At 32.4% G+C, this 19,771-nt stretch overlaps 1 protein-coding gene across 6 annotated transcripts in view; it reads right to left on the bottom strand.

Moving 5' to 3' along the window:
• Window positions 1-19,771, bottom strand: part of DGKB (diacylglycerol kinase beta) — a 538,418-nt gene that overhangs the window by 358,856 nt on the left and 159,791 nt on the right. For all 6 annotated transcript variants that reach the window (XM_054564443.1, XM_054564440.1, XM_054564442.1 and 3 more), the window contains 3 exons: window positions 15,537-15,653; window positions 8,265-8,338; window positions 5,814-5,888 (listed from right to left, as the gene is read on the bottom strand). In XM_054564443.1, coding sequence (XP_054420418.1) covers window positions 5,814-5,888; window positions 8,265-8,338; window positions 15,537-15,653 — 266 coding nt within the window. The remainder of the gene's footprint in view (window positions 1-5,813; window positions 5,889-8,264; window positions 8,339-15,536; window positions 15,654-19,771) is intronic.

Here is a 19,771-nt window from a genome sequence, read left to right as displayed (position 1 = left end):
TCTGCTTGGCAAATTTATGCACATTTATTCTGTCATCCAAATGCTTGTATTATTAAAAATTAGGATGAGTTTTTATTTTATATGCATTAGATCATTCCATCAAGTTAACTTTAGAATGTGAAGTAAGAAGGCTTTATGAGTTAGGAAGTAACTCTAGAAGTCCATAAAAAAATGTTACTTTGACCAGGATCAAATATACAAGAGTAGCTATAAATGCCTAAGCAATATCCATTTCATGGAAAAATCCATATACAGGTTCCCCCCGTGTTCCAATGAAACCTTTCATAAGCTGAAACAGCATAAAACAAAGGGTATTTGAACTTTCTAAATATTTACCAACTTAGTATATTAATAGCATTTTTTGTAAAAGTGAAAATCCTCTTTGAGTTTTAGTTGGCGAAATAGGAACTAATGTAGTTCTTTCCTAAAAGAAAAGTGGTATAAAATAAACTTTTGGAAATGAGGAGATAACGGTACCTAGAAATATAACTTTACAAATTATGTATCGCCTAAATCAATTAACTTATTTAATATGCATTGAAAATCAACAACTGTGTACCAGGAACTGGGTTATATTCCAGAAATTCAAAAGCAAGACAAGAGTAGTGCCTTCAAATGTCTCAGTGACTACTTTAGAGAAGGCAGGCAAGAAAAACAGAGTTCTGGGCCACGGGGGATGTTCTCTTATGGTAGCCAATGTTGATTAGGTAGCAAAGCATGTCAGGGTTGACATAATAAAAGTGTAGACACTGAGTTGAATTTTGAAGTTTTTGTAAAAGTTCATTTGCTAATGATTGGGAGACAGGTAGGAGAAGAAACTTAGAGAAGGGTTAATAGGTAAGAAGCAGGTTATAGAATACTAGTCAAGTGATTCTATGAGAAATACTGGACAGTGTGAAATAATGTATTGTAAGAAGGGATATAAAACTGAATGGTATTTTCGTTAATCAAGTTAGAGAAAAGAGTCAGTGAACAATTTGGGAATGGATGAGAAAATGAGTTTAGTAGTATAATGAAAAATTTAAGATACAAACAGAATATAATATGAAAATGTTGAAAATAGTTAAATAAATTTAAATGGGACTGCAGAGAAAAATCTGAGATGAATGAAGATATTCAGAAGCAATCCATATACACTTGAAGATCAAAATAAGGAAATGGAGTAGGAAGAGGGGCCATAGAACAGAAGCTAAAAGGCCCTTGTTGGAATATGACAGACATAGATCTGCTTTTTCGAAACTCAGACCTTAAGCAAATTATTTAAGTTCTCTGATCATGTTCCCTCATCTGGAAATGGAGAAAAGGCCTAAATCATCATAAGGTTGTTACATTCTCCAAATTCCCTAGCTTCCACCAAGTGAATCACTATTATTTTATTATTATAAAGTTAAGGAAGCATATGCACATGAAATTCCTAAAGAACTGAGAACTAAATTCTAAGAAAAAGTGGCATTAAAGGAATTGATTTTAAAAAATATATCCAGATATATAAGAAGCGACAACTTAAAGACAGGAAATTTGAATTTCCTAATACCCAAAGGAGAAAAGACTTCAAAGAAAGGTGAAAACAACCAAGGCTATTTGATAAATACTTGCAAATTTATCAGTGACAATAGCACCCTCAATGTAAAGTCAAAACCCTAAACTACACTGAAGAAGAGATAAAGTGGAAGAACAGCCTGTTTTATTAAGAATCTAGTAGTGAAGAAAAAGATTTGGGAAGGTAACTCATTTGCACAGATTTTTCAAGTTAAAAATGAAAATTTCATCAATTTTACATTTGCTCATTTTCTGCAATTCTGCAATGACCTGAGAATTGTTTGTCTGTATTCCCCTTGGGTTTGAACTTTTATATTCTATCCATTTCTATTGAAATGTGTGCATATTATAACACTTTAATAGTTATACATGATTTCATAAACTAATCCAAATCACTTTAATACAAGGAGAGTATATAATAAGGGGGCTTACATACGTGGGATAAAAACTCAGTAAAACAGCAACAGCTCAAGGTGTAAAACAAGAATGTGTGGATAGTGATGTGTCAAAGAAGCAAGAGGAGCTGGGACCCAGGGCAGACCCTTACGTGGGAGGAGAGATGCCTCATCAACTGAGAGAATATGGGAGGAAGTCGAAAAGGATTTGAATTTCAAAGAGTTCATAAGATTAGGAGTGAAGAAAATAAATTGAGGTAATTTCCTCCCCGTGATCTCTGATCAATAAATTAGGAGCAGGGGTGAATACTGATTTTGTGGAGTATGATGTTTAAAAATTTTAGGCCCTTTGTAAGAAAAAAAGATATATAAAAATATATACAAAATCAGGTTTATATAAATTATATATATAAAATAAGAAATCATATAGACAGCCAATTTAAGAAAGTTCACAGAAACTACATTATAAGATCTATAATAGTAACACAATTTTCTTAATTAACTGCCTGATATACCTTAAAAAAATTAAATTTGAATTTTACTATGACAAAAATATTGAGTACATTTTTTTTATGAAAAGTTGAGGCCAAATTGTAGAGTTCTATCTTAAATTACCTTAAACGTTCCTGCTTCTTAAATGGTTGAGTTTTAAATGAAAGAGAAAGGTGTAATTTGGAAAAGACTTGCTGGTGGAGTGTTACTAAGAGAGAATTTAAGGACTTCATTACTTTAGTGACCCAAGATTGGAAACTTACTTTTTTCCTGGTAACTGTAGAATCTCTAGAAGAATAACTGGATAATTTGTTTGTGTGCTTGTGCTCATGCACACAACTTGACAATTAAGATTTTTAATTAGTAGAATGTTAAGGGTATTTTGGATGCAATAATGATTTATGTGTATACCACAATCAATTCATTTTTTTCATTAATTCTGTTAGCAACGTCATAATTTTCCAGTAAACTTTATACTGAATAATATGTCAGGATACATTTCTGTTGTTTATATAAGAGTAAATCTAATTAATACTATATTTAACTTTATAACTGATCAGAGATATGCAAATAAAAATGATATGCTTTAATTTGTCACATTGTACAAAATTAGAAAGTGTTAAAGATATCCAATTTAAAGGAGACTGTGAAAAAGAAGCATTATACACTGCTGCTGGGATTATAATTTAGGACACACTTTATGTATAGTAGTTTGGCAGAATGTTACACAATTATAATTGAAAATATTATCAACCAAGCAATTCTACTTATGTTAACTCATTCAACAAAAATATTTAAATAGGCTTTTAAAAAACATACCTAAATTATAGATGTTAACTTAACATTGTTGGTAGTAAAAGTACAGAAATTCTAAATGTTTGTCAATAATGCATTACCTAACAAAGCTATGCAATATTGTTCAGCTCTTAAAAATAATGAAACTGATCAATATGCTCTGAACTCATAATTATTCATATGCTTTTGAATATAGTAAAAGTACTACTGTTAAAAATTTATCTATACAACATATACATGTGTCTTTTTTTTTGAAAAATTTCATTTATTTATTTTTAGAGAGAGGGGAAGGGAGGGAAGAAAATAAGGAGAGAAACATCAATGTGTGGTTGTCTTTCACATGTCCTTACTGGGGACCTGGCCCACAACCCAGGCGTGTGCCCTGGCTGGGAATCAAACCCATGACCTTTTGGTTCACAAGCCAGCACTCAATCCACTGAGCCATACCAACTGGGACATGTGTCTTTTTTATATATGCACATTTTATATATGAATACACTATATGTGAATACATCACATACATACATTACATTTTATGTTTATAGAGAAATTTCTGATAGTATACATACAATTTGTAGTGGTAATTTCTGAGGACTGGTGGAGCCTCTAATTTACTTTCTAAGTAATATACATTGCATTCAGTATGGATTTTTGCACAAATAATACTTTTATTTATTCAATATATTAAAATAAAGTAGAAGATGATATGATACTTAAAATTAAAAGAGTGAAAGAAATGTAGTATATATTACAATAAGGAAAATGAGAAAACAAGGCTAAAATTAATGTTGTTGCAGTATATTTACACAGAGCTAAAAAGTGGTCATGTTATTAGTAATTATTAATTAACTGCTATAAATAGTACTGATAATAAATATCATTGAGGACATATTATGTGATAATCACATTTTTATATGCTTTATAAGCAATAACTTGTTTAACTTAACAACTAGCCTGTAAGAGCTACTATTTTTCTCTTACAGCAAAGATAAAAAAGGCACAGAGAGGTTAAGTCGTAAGCCTTGTAATTATTAGTCTGTAGGCACAAAATTTAACTATGAAACACAGGACAAGTCCTGGATTGATTTACTCTAGGTGGAGCTACAGAGGTCTTAGAATGGCTAAACTTTTGAATGCAGAATTTCTTTTATTTATTTATTTATTTATTTATTTATTTTCATATACATTTGTCTCTGCCTACCCCCTACCACTTTCCCTTGCCCCCTTCCTCCCTCCCTCCCTTCCTCCCTCCCTCAACTCTTCCCCTTTGGTTTTGTCCATGAGTCCTTGCTATATGTTCCTTGACTTTCCCCTTCCCTTCCTTTTCCCCCGCCCCACCTCCCTCCTTCCCTCTTGTCTCTGTTGGTTTCTTTTCCTTTCATTGTTGCTGGTCTTATTTTCCTTCCATCTTTGTATTGTTGGTTAGGTTCCACTTATAGGTGAATGCAGAATTTCTTGATCCTTCAGTTAAGACTTCTGAGTTTAGAGACTATTAAGAAGAGAAAAAGAGCCATTCTGCCTGAGCTTGTGTATTGATATCAAGACTTTACTTTTGTTTGGCTTTAACTAAACAGAGATTTCCTAGGTGTGGCTCACCTACCAATAATCTGAACATGATCCTTTAGACTCTGGAGCCTGGAGCTTGACAAAGGCATTGTTCTGAACTAAATTCCTCTGGTAAGCCTGCCTTTTACAGGAAGTAGTTTCCACACATCACTGTTCTGCATTGGGAAACTGGCCCTGGACAGCAGCTAGCAGGGAATGAAACAAAGAGTTGAATGTAATTATGGGAATCTGTGCTAATAGTTCTATTTATATTTATTTAATAAGATACACTGATATAAATTTTATTCTGAGCACTTGAAACAGTATAATTTCAATATTCGGTTTCTAGTTTCTTACATAACCTAGGAGACTTATTTTAATCATGCGAACTTTTTTTAAAAAAGAAGCTTGTGTAAGATTATAGAGCTTCTTTCCACTTCTCTGGTCTAATGTTTATTCTCATGTTGAAAGAGAGAAAAGAGGTCAGTGGAAGAAGATGACATTAATTAGTTAAGTAGGTCAAATTAATGACGATTTATTTCAGTGTATTTTTGTTGCCTAAAAAGTATATTATTTCTGTTGAAAAAACAATTTTATTACATTTTACCTATTAACAATGAGATGATACTCATTATATTTTGTAAGCAGTAAGTAAAAAAATCATATTATAATTCTGATTCTCTATTAACTAGCCTTTTCTTGACTGTGTAGATTTATATTCTTATTTAACAAGTAGATTAGTTTTTCAAACAGATGGTTTGGAAGTTTAAGCACCCAGCTAGAATGTCTTTGTACTTGTGTGTGTAATTATTATTATTAGCATTAGTATTAATATTACTTCACAATATTTACAAGGGAGGAAAATTTGCTTGAAACAGGCTATTTTTGAAAAACAGCATCTGCATTGGTTTCTCTTGTGTAGTTGATTCTCTGTGTTCTTTGTATACTGATCTAGCTGCTGCATTCAAATAATATTGTTTTAGATATGTCAGGCTTGTTTAATTAATTAATGGTAATTAATGGTAATAATATTATCCTTAGACTTACCCTGGCATTGGTCCATTTACAGCAAGACTGTAAACCTGACGAGGATTTAGTAGATACTGGAATTTTCTGTAAATTCTAGACAGATAAAAATATGAAAGGAAAACATTTAATGATACAGCAAAGTTTTTTTTTTACAAAATAGCACCCTTAATATTTTATATAAATATAATTGTAATTATATGTACTTGGTCAATTTTGCATTAATGATATTAGAAGTATAAAGGCTTAATAGGAACTAATGGTTCCTTTAAGAAAAGAGTTTTAGTGGTCATTACAAAGGCAATATAGCTTATATATGAGAAATAATGATATTTGCCTTCTAAATATGTATATGTATTTAGAATATTATCCTGCTTTTAATTTAGCTAATTAGATTTCAAATAAATATTTTTGAAAATATCAGTAAACAATTACTTAAATATCTTTTCTGAACAGATCCTTGTGAAATTTATAAAATATTGAACCAACTAATAGAGTTGGAAACTACCCCACATACAAAATCAGGTTATGCCCTTTAACATATGCAAGCAAAGAAAGTGACCCCATCTGTCTAATTATTTCACATAAACAATCATCTTGGTCAGTCAGTCATAAAACTGCTAAACTGTTTCAATAGCACATATTAAATTGTTTACTTGTTTTCTGAAAGAAATCAAGCTTTGCACAACAAATGCAATAGAAATGTTTCAAGGACATATACAGCCCACAGGGCTGGAAGTCTTAGGCAAAATAAAAGTGAAGGAATATGCTTAGTTTTCCTTAACATTATTTTCATATACATGTAAAATACAACTATATACAAGGATGGGCAAAAGAGGGTTTACAGTTGTTCATATGGAGAATACAAAAATTAATAAATAATAATACAAGAATAAACTGTTTAATGTACTCAAAACTGTAAACCTACTTTTGCCAAACCCATGTATTTAACAAACACATTCCTGTAATGTTTACTAATAGAAACACTCTAAATTAACCATGTAATATCTGCTTACATCCACCCCCACTCCCAATTCTACAATAAACTTTACGTTCTAAATCTTGATTAATCAGATTACCTAGTGTATCAAGAAAGATCTTAGAGTCATTCGCCTTTTTCCAAGCACCTGACCCTGATGGTTCAATTAATTAATTTGATTACATGCTATATTGTGTGTACATGCTTTTTATATTAATTTAAAGAAAATCATTTTATGTACAGGAAAAGGGAAAGATAGATATTCAATGAAGGGTACTCTATATGATCAATGTTACTTCGGTTTTAGGGAAATGATTTTTTTTCCTTTGAAATATTTTTTTTTATTTGAGACTCGATTTATACCAAACTCTCAATATCAATTTAAGACTTCCTAATTTTTTCTAAAGAATTTATGTTTTGTGAAGATAACCATAATAACCATAATGTACACAGGCGAAAGACTGTGACTTAAAATGGAGAAAATACTTTTAGCATTATTATTTAATTACTGTTTTGATCTCCGTAGGGCTACCATCTCTTTAATAAAGCACTATAAGTGCCGTTAATTAAGCCACTATTGAAAATAATTTTGATTCTGTTTAGTAGAGTTAAAATACAACTGTATGTTGATAAAAGGGAAAAACTTTTAACCAGAAATAACATCTTGGTGACTGAAAAATAAAGAACATTCTGTATTTCATTGAGATACAGCTGGAAGTTATATAGTAAGAAAGAAATTTCATTCATGGAAACATTTCAGCTACATTATTTGGTAAACCAACAAGGTAATTTCTGGTTTATTATCATGATGTTTGTGTTAGTGCTTTTATTTGCTGATTTTTGGTTGGGATTAGAAAAGACCATTAGAAATTAATAAGACAGGTACAACAACATTCTTGTTTATGACTATCCTCTTTAGAAGGATATACGATTTATTCCCGAATGTGATTTTCAGACTTATATTAAATATTATGATTTAATCATTAACTCCTTCCGGAAATGAAAATTTTATGTTGTTGATGAGAATATTGAGATACCTGACAATGCAGCTCATTATTACACAGATTAAATGTATTGTTTTCTTTGGGAAATATGGCATCACGTTCTAATAATTCTATTCCTCATTACTTGTTAACAATTTACCTGGAGTCACCCTGTAGACCATTTAGAAAACCAATTTTAATTCAACATTATTTATGGAGGATGTTGTATGTAAAGCTCTTTGATAGGGGTTATGGGTAATAGGGTAGAGAGAAATCCGATAACCGATTTATAATAAAAATGTTTATAAAAGCGTGCTGTTATATTAAAATTTCAACTTTAAAAATAAATAGATCAAATCAATATATTACATACACATGCTAGTATTATTTATCTCACATTAAAATTTGTAAAACCATGAGAAATAATGTTTCCAAGTAGTTTTCCACAATTTTAATGAAATTTTTCACTTAGTTGTGACAACAAAATGAATACGACTTGAGAAAACATACCTTTCTCCTTGTTTCCCACCACTTTTGGGGTTTACAAAAACTAAAAGCGGATGGGTACCAGGAACAGGAGTGATCTAGAAGAAAGATGGTTATGTAGACAAATTACTCACATATATGAAAAAGACCCCTTGTAATTTTTACACCATGAAACACCAATTAGCAAATTTAAGAATATGGATCTTTGTTCTTAAATGTGGATAATCTACATACATAGATCTACATGATAAATCAGTTAAACATGAGGAGATGTGTGTGTGTGTGTGCATATATATAAAATACAAGGTCTGTCTGGAAAAAGTCCAATCATTGATAGTATAATGAGAACAGCTTGCATGACATCGATGTAAACTGGCAGCCGAGGAGAGTGGACTGGAATGCACATACATGAACAATGAAGTCTTCACTGTACTAGCCGGTGGGGGTGGTAGATGTCGTTAAGTGAGCATATGCACATTGTGACCATCACATTCAAAATGACTGAGTAGAGCAACAAATCAGCATCAAATATTGCGTTAAGCTTGAACATTCCTCCATTGAAACTATTCAGATGATTCAGAAGGCCACAGCTATGGGCAGCTAGTGATTGGCAGCTTCATCATTGCAATACACTCATTCACACATCACATCTCATGCAGAGTTTTTTGGCAAAACATCAAATCACCCAAGTGACTCAACTCCCTTACACCCCAGATATGGCACCCTGTGACTTCTGGATTTTCCCAAAACTGAAATCACCTTGAAAGGGAAGAGATTTCAGACCACCAATGAGATTCAGTAACACAGAACAGGGCACCTGATGGTGATTAGGAGAAGCGTGTGAGATTCCAAGGTGCCTACTTTGAAGGGGACTGAGGCATCATTGCCTTATGTACAACATTTCTTGTATCTTGTATATTCTTCAATAAATGTCTCTATTTTTCATAGCGCTTGGCTGGATATTTTCTGGACAGACCTCATTTGTTTAAAGGATTTTATTAAGCTGTAACATTTGGTGTTTGTCATGGAAGAAAGCACATAAATATTCTAAGTAGAAAAAAAGTGAAAATGTCTGATTTTTTTCTGATGAAATATATATTGAAAGTTGCTATGAACTGACTTGTATCTCTCCTAACGTATCTTGAAGCCCTAAACCCCATTATGATAGTATTTGGAGGAAGTACTATGGGAGAATAGTAAGGTTAGATGATGTCTTGAAGTTGAAAGCTTCATGATTAAATTAATCCATTTAAAAGAAAAATAAAGATGGATTCTCCCTCACACACACATACATACAAAGATGAGGTCATGTGAGTACTTAGAGAGATGGTTGCCATCTATAACCCAAGTAGACCTCAGAATGTAACCTAACTTGTCAGCACCTTGATCTTGAACTTTCTAGCCTTTAGAACTATGAGAAATAAACGTCTGTTGTTTAAGCCACTCACTCAATGGTATTTTGTTATAGCTGCTCAAGCCGATTACTACAGAAGGGTCTTATAGAAACTCAAAAACAACAAAAAAAAAGATGGGCTCTTTAAAAATGAAGAGTGAGTTTCTAGTCATCTTTCTCAAGACACCAGCATGGAATTTGATATCATGAGGACCAGCATCTATCAAGGACCATGAGCTGCACTTGAAGATGCACAGATGAAGGATGGAAGATATAGTAAAAGTCCTGATTAGAACATGGAGCTGCCTTACTTATTAGCCCCATTCCTGGAGATCCTACTTCGGTACTTCATTTACATGAGAGAAAAAATTATGGTTACCTTGTCTGAACCACTGTTATGGGGTGTTTTTTTTTTTTGTTCCTTCTCTTTTTTGCCTTTTCCCTGTTTAAATCTGCATAAACTAAGTGTAATGGATTTGGAAAAGAAAAAAAAAAACCCAACAAGATCCATAGGGGAAAAGATTTGGATACAGATTTAACCAGGCATAGAAACTTTATCTTTCATCAAACTTGTAAATATTTCCAGTCCGTGAGAGAACAACAGAAACTTGATAGCAACGTCAATGAATATTCTATGTTTCATTTCATCTTATATTGTAATTCCCATTATTTAACATGGGTATCATCATTTTCAGTTGATTCTTCTGTAACTTAATAATCTGAGGTGAGGAAAAATGTAGGTATTATTAGATGTGATATCTCAGTTAGTATACTCACTATACCTGCTTCCAGATCTTGTTTTCCTGAGTTGTCTAAATCAGATAAGAACTAACTTCTAGAATTCAGAATTGAGTTAAGTGAACTAATTTGCGTAGTATTACAGAACATATATACTTAAAGGAATTTAAGTAAATTAAAGAAATATCAACAGTTCTCTTAGTTTCTGAAACTCAGTATATCCTATTTCCATGAATAAAGTTTTATGGAAATAAAAAATCACCTTTTTATCTTACAGTGATTGTTTTTATTTTTGTATTTCAAAACAATTTCAAATATATGGAAAAGTTGCAAACACTGTAGAATTTTTTTCCTGAACAATTTCAGAGTAAGTTGCCAAAATGATAATTCATCACTTGTTTACATTAGGATTGCCAACACACAAGAACATAACTCTTACATAAATATAACACTTCAAAATCAGGGCAATAATATGATTGTAGAGTACTTTCTTTGATTATAATAGCCATTATTGAGAAAATAGTTGAAACTTGAATGAAATCAGGATTAGATAGCACTAATATGTCAAATTTATATTCAAGTTCACTAATCCTGTTTTATAGTACATCATGGTGCCTTGTATTTTGTTTACATAACCCCAAGGCAAGTCTTTGTCCATCACTATTTATCTGTGTTTTATCCTCTTCTACCTCCCCCACCCCCTCTTCCCAGAAATCACCACACTGTTGTTTGTGTCCCTGAGTTTTTCCCTCTTTTCTCTTGTTGCTCATTAACTCTGAAATAAGGTGGGCAACTCAGCTATTTTGAAGACTGATTTATTCCCATCCTAAAATGTCATATTTGTTTTGTTAAAGATTTTGGTAGAATGCGAGGGGGAAGACACACACATGAATACATAAAAACTTTGGTTATTTTAAAACTATTTGTTACTAGAAGTAAATATTTATATATCCCTTTAAATAACTTTCAGTGGAACAGTATATAAAACATATGAAGTCAAGTTGCTGTGTTGAGGTTATAAAAAAATAACCTGAACCTGTTCTCAGCCTCACATCACCCACCACTGGACTTGAGGCATCTCTTCGGAAACTTGAGCTTCTCAAAACTGTTTTTAAGGCATATTAGGATAGAGTAATACAGGATAATCTAGAAAATATTAGTAACAGGAGAAAGTGTTCAAGAAAGAATTTATAGCGTGTGTGGTACTTAAAATCTTGGAGAATAATTATAAATTAGGTATGAAGGGCATTCCTGAAGGAGAGAGTTCATTCTGGATAATTCTCTATGGAGAATAGAGCTAATCAGATGAAATCTTACTCACATAAAGGAGCAATTTCATATAGTAAATATTAAAAAACATGACTTTAGGGCGAGGCTGATTTTGAATGTTCAACCGCGCCTCTCTACATATACCCTTTCCCTTAATGATCTCATTTTAAATGACAGCTTTAAGTTTCATTAAAATGCTTTTCCCATCCAAATTCTTATCTGTCTGTCATCCTAAACTGTAGATTCACATAGCTGTCTGCCTACTTGACATTTTCATTTATATATCAAACAACATCAGAAATGCTCTTCAAACCTTTTTCACCCAGATCCTTCTTCATCTTTTCAGCGAATAAGTCGAACATCTTTGAGGCATCCCTGACTTCTCACTTCTACGCTGGCCATCTTACAGAAAACTGCAGAGAACTATGACTCTGTCCTGTCACTGCTTTTGCATCTCAATTTTCCCATATCACTTATAAGCTAACACATTATGTATATGGAAACAGGGACTCACTTTAAAGGTGGTTGTAATACTCAAAGTACAGAGTAACAATTCCGGACATAGAGGGGGAGATAAAATGACAATGAAGAACTGATTATGAAAGAATCTACAGGCTTGAGGAGCCCAAAGTGGGCGCATGATGGTGGATACATGCACACACACCAAAGAAAGGGAATTAATTTTTATACATATAGCATATAGTTCTGTATGGTACATATGCAATATATAGCTTAATATTGCTGGTTATAAGAATAAAATATTGCAAATAACAAAGACTAGGGATAGGGAGAAAGAGTTGAGGTGGGAAAACACTGGTTTACTTCTAGGTAAAACCAATTTTATGTCAGTGTAAAGATTCCTCTTTGTCTTGTGTTAAAAATATTACAAACTACACTTTTTGGTTCTTAAGGTATCCTTTTATTAGAAAAGTTTTCTCAAAAAATAAGGGACAAGATAATTTTAAGATTTTAAACAACTGTTCTCATTTTCTATTTATTTGTTCACATGTGGGTACTCATCTGTACTTTCACATCTCCTGCGTGCTAAGGTATTGTAGCTTCAATTACATTTGATCATATATATTAAGTGTAAACCTATGGTATGAGCAATGACAAAGACAGAGTGCCTAACCACCTCTATTTGAAGTCCCCTAGGACTCAGGTTAATTAATGAGACTCATCCTAAGGTTATACATGATCTATTACTTCCTCTAATTAGAAATAATAATTCTGATCATTATGCTGGTTAGCTGGAAAGAAGTAAGATGAATGTGCCTAACTATGATTAATAGTCTTCTTTAAGCAGTCTAGATCTCTTCTGTCACTGAGTTATATGCAAACTGGGAAGCAACTCAATGCTTTTTTTATGATACATATTTTTAATACCCCTCAAAATTAATTTTCTGGCAGCTCTTTATACCTTTCTAATTTAATAAAAAAACAACCATTGCATTATTTTAAAACTGATTACCACAACAAAAATTAGTTATTTTTTTCATTTAGCAGGAAAAAGATAAGCAAGATCATCTTTTATCTTTTTAAATATTTTCTCCAAAATTCTGTGAATACCTACGTGTTCACTCCATTCTGCTAAGGTGAAACAGACTATTTGAGATGATTATATACCAAATTTTTCAAATTCAAAAAGTTAGTGATAATGATTACGTGAAGTGATATTTATTCAGCAATGTTTAATAAGGGCTGATGTCTATACTCTTACTGGCAACTTTACCTGACACTTTCATCTGCCACAGAAAGCATGAAAGTTATTGTCAGAAGGAGAGATGAAACTCATCCACACACAATATTAATCATCTACTGTTTTTGATGTGGCAGATATAGTCAGAATAAGATTGAATATTCCTAATTCTTTTTGAATAAAAATGAAAATGCAACTTATACTGACATGCCAGTTTAAAACACTCTGCATGCACATTTAATTTTGCTTTAAAGTCTGGGTAAAGAAAGGTCTGATTATTCAAACCTTAAATAACTGAGAGGAAAAAAATTATAATGATAACACATACATGATTTTTATTTTAAAATCTGCAATAATATAAAAGCAATGAAAGAAAAAAGGTGGTCAGAAATTTAGTATTTATATACCTGTTAAAATTTCTTAGGCAAGGAGATAGTGTACCTTAAAATTAAAACACATAAACTCTGAGTCACATGATCCTCATGCAAACCTTAGCTTTGCCAATGACCAACTGCTCTGAAGGCCCTGAAAATAATTTTACTTCTGAACACCAATATGCTCACTCTGAGCATAGTAAATAATAATGGTAATATTCATATATGATTATTGGGGATAACTAAGAACTAATATTTATTTCATATGTTTATAGAGCAAATTCACTTAATATACATAAAACGTTATTATAGTGCTTAGCATAAACTATTTAACAAATAATGCATGTTTCTCTTTTATGTTGAGAAGTGCCTAGCCCAGTGTGAAACATACTTAAATCTTAAAATTAGGTTTCCCTGTCACTATTTTTATTGCAAGAACCCAGAGTGACTAAAGATTTAAAATAATCAATATTTTCAATTGATATACTACATTTACAAATTTTTTCACTACAATTTTTATAGGATCAATTAGTCACATTTATTTGCTATTGAATTGTGAACAGATTTTATATGTGGGACTTTAAGGGAAATTTCTAAACACACAGATGACTTCCAAAAAGTGTAGGTCCTATTTTCCTTTTTTGATAATTAACTTTTATACTCTCTATCCAATGTAGTAAATTTATCATTCAGAATTTCCTTTTTTATTTCAATTTAATAATTCATAATTGATTTTCTATTCATAATGTTTTATTAGATCAAAACAAAGCAGCAACCTGTTTATCAACAATTAAGAATTTATATTTTCAATGAGATATTAAAAATAATAAAGATACTATCATTTAGGCAACTACTGTGTGCTCTGAACTGTGCTTTCAAATTATGGACTGTGAAAGATATACTCCAAAGTATCACAGATAAAATAATAAATGAAACAGAAAGATACAATATAATATATGTTGACTGCAAGTATGTGACATAATATATCTTTGTGTGGTAAATGGATGGTAAATTTGCCTGAAGAATATGAAACCTTGAAGAATATTCTTAAGGATAGGAATTGGAAATCAGTAGAAAGAAACATATAGGTAGGAAAACAAAAAAAAACCAACTTCATAGTTTCATAGAATAAACCTTCACTGGCTGTTTTCATATTGGAGTGAGAAACAGGCAAAATAAAATACATTTAATCCAGTCTATAGAATATTCTGAAAAGCAGATAGAAATCTTATTTCTGATGTCCAAGACCTTCAGGGTAACTTAGAGGTTTTTAAAGTACTAAAAACATGCTTATTGAGTTACCTATTTTATACTACAGTTAGAAATATCTTTACAATTTCAACTTTAACTTAAAATTTTGGAAAATATAAATGATAATATGTTCATTATTTAGAAATAAAGTATCCACACAAGTAGAAATCATTTTATTTTTCCTAAAGGCATTCTGACACCAAAATGACTCCTCCAAATATATACAATATGGAGAAAGTATATTTGTAAACAAAGAATACATATATAAATAATAAATGTGTATTTAGTAATAAGTAATAATAATCCTCAAAACCTTAAGATTGACAGATACTTTACCAATCTGAATTTAAATGGATGTAACAGCATAAATGATTAATCTAACCAGAATATCTCTCTGCCAATCAACTATAACACTAATGTCTTGATGAAGTAATAAAGGTTTTTCTGAAGCAAAATGCTGAGCTAATCTGCACATTAAATGTATGTGTTGATACCTTGACATATGCCCCCTCTAAGAGCACAGGAGCAACAAATATGAAAGCTGCTAAGGTTTATATTTAAGAAAATCACACCTGCAGGCCTTGCCCATCCACGGTAACTGAGTTGGCTCTTTGCATTTTGTTCTTGTCCGTCCCTTTGTTTGGCTGCTGGGAACCACCCTTTTCCTTTTTCACTGTTGCTTGTCTCTCCTGTAAGGCGGGGGGAAACAAAAAAACCTCTTTTATAAAAATGTTGAATAGTTTTACTAAAAGGGTCAGCATATCATGGCTACTAATTTAGGACCAAACTCCTGGTGACTAATATGAAAGTTGTTGCTTTCAACTGGCTCAATATATATATGAGAGATGCATAATCAAAACATCAGCTGAAAGGATGTGAAAGAAAACCAATTTGTATTGTTCCTATGGGCCCAATTATAACTTTGTCAAAAGTTACCCAGAATCACTAAAGCTAATTCTTTCATAAACAAGGGTAAAGATAAATAATATAGGATTATAAATTAAATATTTGGTACTAAGACCTAAAATAATGCATCTATATATTGCATAATAATAATTGCATATATATATACAATATTGAAAAATGAATACACAATGGGCTTTTAAGCTGCTGTGAAGCTACTATCAAGGATGACATGACCCTTAAACCTCACATTCCACCCCAGCCAATCCCTTCGTTCCCGTTAATGAAACAAAGTTTGTTGTAGTTGTCTGCTCCCTGATTCTATAACTCTTCTCTCATTCTCTCTGCAACTTACCCCAATAAATGTTACCATCATTAATTCACAAATCAGCTCATATTAAAATCACCAATGACCTCATCATCACAGCTGTTGGTCATTCTTCCTCATCTCAATCTTTAAGCAGCATTGGACATAACGAACGTCTTCTTCCCTCCTCTGCGCTTGCCTCACTGGGCTTCCAGGCCGCGACTTTCTCCTAGCATTCTTCTCACTCCACCAACTGCACCCTCGTGGTCTCTTTTGTGGTTCCTCCTTCGGCCTTCTGCTTCATACTCTTTAACACTTACCCTCTGCCTTGGGCCTCTCATCTTTGCCACTACACTGACTCCCTAAGTAACTTCATTTAATCCAAAGCTTTCAATTTTCATTATATGATGAAGACTCCTAAATATTTCCTGTTCATATTTCTCCCTTGAACCTTAACACCTATATGCAAATGCCCTTTTTATCTGTCCACATACATGTCTAAAACATATATGAATCCCAAAAGCATCCAAAGTTACGTTTTTTAAATTTTCATTCTACATAATGACTCACTACCTCCATCATCATATGATATGAGCCACCATTATGCTATTTGCCTGAATATTACAACTATCACTGAATGGGTCATTTTGATTCCAACTTTGTCTCCCTACACTCAGTTCTCCATGCAACAGCCCCACTCATCCCTCCACTCCACGCCAGCTACACCCACATCCTGGTTGTTCCATGATCACAACAACCATGCTCTCTATTCAGACTCTTACAATCACTCTGCACTCTCCTGGAATATACAGATAAGAAGTTTGGGCTTGCTCCTCACTTACTTCCGGTTTCTGGTCAAATGTCAGGTATGTTTCCCTAGTCCCTTCAGCCTTTCTTTTGGGTGTATGTAATTTAATACAACCCAAAATGTCTATTTAACTCATCTAATGCTAGTCTTCCTCTATTTCAATCAAATCTTCATTAGAGATAGGATAAATAGAGAAATACATAAATTTTAACATAAAAACAAAAAATTTAAGTGCCTTAAGCATTATCTTGAGAAGAATTGTTGGCCTTGTCTAAGCTGGGTATGAAAAATCATCCTGATCAATTATCAATGTTTCCCATATGTGCATAAATGCTCAAGTGCCACTTTCCTGTCACTTATTCAGATATTTATTTCTTAGTTTTGTATTTGTCTTTTTAGAATACCATTTAACTTTCTGTAATTTAGGAAAATATTTTTAAGGGGTCTTAAAAGTAAAACCCTTTTAAAAATATATCAGGTACAGATGACTCAGAAAACTTCTTGCACCAAAACAAATGCTAATTAGGAAAGTCCGTTCACTTTGCAGTTTTATGGTGCAAAAACCCCACAGTATATAAATATATATTTGTGTTACGGAAAATGGATATATGTATTTTTATACACACACACGTATCTGTACTTGTGTGTGTGGTTGAAAATAGATGGTACAGTAGGATTTCAGAAATTCAAATTCTTTGGAAAATTATGTCCTTACAGAAAAGCATAATTTCTGATAAAAATATCAACATTTTAAAAGACTGATCATGCTTTATAAGATTACAAATTACACTTTTGTCCAAAGATAGTTAAGAATATACTGCATAGAAAGAATTACAGGATGAGGTTTGGAATAAAAGAGCCTGAGACAGATCCCATCTCAGATACTTGAATATTATGTAACCTCATAGAACTTATTCTCCCTCAACATGAAGGTCATAATTAATACCTATTTCTCTAAGTCTGTAAGGTTTAATAGAAAATGTATGAAGTCCTAACATTGTGCCTGTATTAGAGTATATACTCAATAAATGAAACTTATTAGGAATCATACACAATGAATTGACTCGACCATCAGGGTGTTAATTAATATTACCTTTATACAAAGTGTTTTTATATTTCCAAATGCATACACACACACACACACACACACACACACATGCACATATATATGGCACAAGTTAAATCAACATCTGTTCAAATAAGTAAAGCTCAAACTAAATGTTTACATATGAAAACCCATAGCTTGTGTTAAAAATTCAAAAATGAAATACAGTTGGTGAGTATATGAATCACTTCACCCTTACTATGTTTTTTTTAGGTTTAGTCCCTAAATCACAAAATGAATTTATAATAATTAAGAAAACTTTGTTGTGCCAGGTAAATTACCCCAGATATAAAGAGTTGGGAAATTATTGCTTTAATCAATAGAAATTATCCAAACACTGAAAAGAGCTACTCTAAGAAAACCATGAAAAAATATAGAACACAGAACTACAAAATATAAAACACAGTTATTGATATTTAAGCATTTTCAAATATCAACCATTTGTGTTTGCTAGACAGACATTTTAAATATAGAATTCAATGTTCTGTGATCCTTGGACTCCACAAGTAGCACAACAGATCTTAACTGGGGAGTATATTGTATTACAATTCCAAAGAATAATCACCATAATGAACGCAGAAGAAAAGCTGAACAGACCATTCACAGAACACAGAAAAATGAAATAAATGAAATAAAAAGACCTCACTTTAAATATGTACTCTAAGAAAATCTTTTTCTGAATCATGCTGATTCTCAGATGTTTTTAGCATTTGTACGTGGCTGAAAACTGCTCTCACAAAAGGGATGTTTACCGCAAACCTTAAGCCTGCTGTTATCGATCATTCACAAACTACAAGCAGCAAGTGATGATTACCTCAAGCACAGGGTTTTCTTCTTTTTGTCCAATCTCAGCATGAGAGACAGGCAGCAGCAAAGCACCTCGATTGGTACAAAGCCACAGAGAAGGGGAGGAGGATGCTCTGCGGCCAAAAGCACCTTTCAAAGGAATCCTGCCACTTGCTTTCTCGGCTATTTCACCAACTGCTTGAATGGAGACTTTGCCCTTTTGGCCCCTAGGGCTACGCCACAAGAATTTCCCAGAAACTCTAGAATTTTAACCCAAGGTAACACTTGGATATTCATAATATAAAAGTCTCAGTGAAGCAAAAGTGTCACCATATCATTGGGACTTATAAGGGTTACGAGCTCCAAGAAACCAATTTATTGACAGCTGCAAAGCTGTACCTTTGATTACTGTAACCTTAATATGGGAATTGAACGTTTCTCTGCCCAGAGAAACTAATTCATTTCAAAAATGGCAAAGACTCTAAATCTTTCAGCAAGTTATCTACTATCTCTAACTCACCATTTAACTCATCTATAAAATGAAAGTTTCATGTGATGATAAATTGAAAAATTGTGAAATACTGGCATAAAATTGGCAGCCAGTACATGAAGTAATTTTTTAAATGTAAAAAAAATTGTTATATTTTAGCATTAAGTTTAAAATAAGTATGATGCTGAAAGAACATCTATGTATAATCAATAGACACAGACAAAAAGGTGGTGATGGTCAGAGGGAAACGGGGCAGGGGTAGAAAGAGGCGGGCCAAGGGAGGAAAATGAGGACATCTGTAATAGCGTCAACAATGAAAATAAAGCTAAAAAATAATACTATACTTTAAAACAAACGTAAATTTTTTAAGGATGTTAAATATGGGTGCCCTGAAGGCCCATTAGAAAA

Source organism: Pteronotus mesoamericanus, unplaced genomic scaffold, assembly GCF_021234165.1.
Source record: "Pteronotus mesoamericanus isolate MK-2021 breed Mesoamerican mustached bat unplaced genomic scaffold, CSHL_Meso_final scaffold_85, whole genome shotgun sequence".
In the NCBI taxonomy this organism is placed as follows: domain Eukaryota; kingdom Metazoa; phylum Chordata; class Mammalia; order Chiroptera; family Mormoopidae; genus Pteronotus; species Pteronotus mesoamericanus.
The sequence above is the reverse complement of the archived record's forward strand: the minus strand, read 5'-3'. Positions and strand labels throughout refer to the sequence as shown.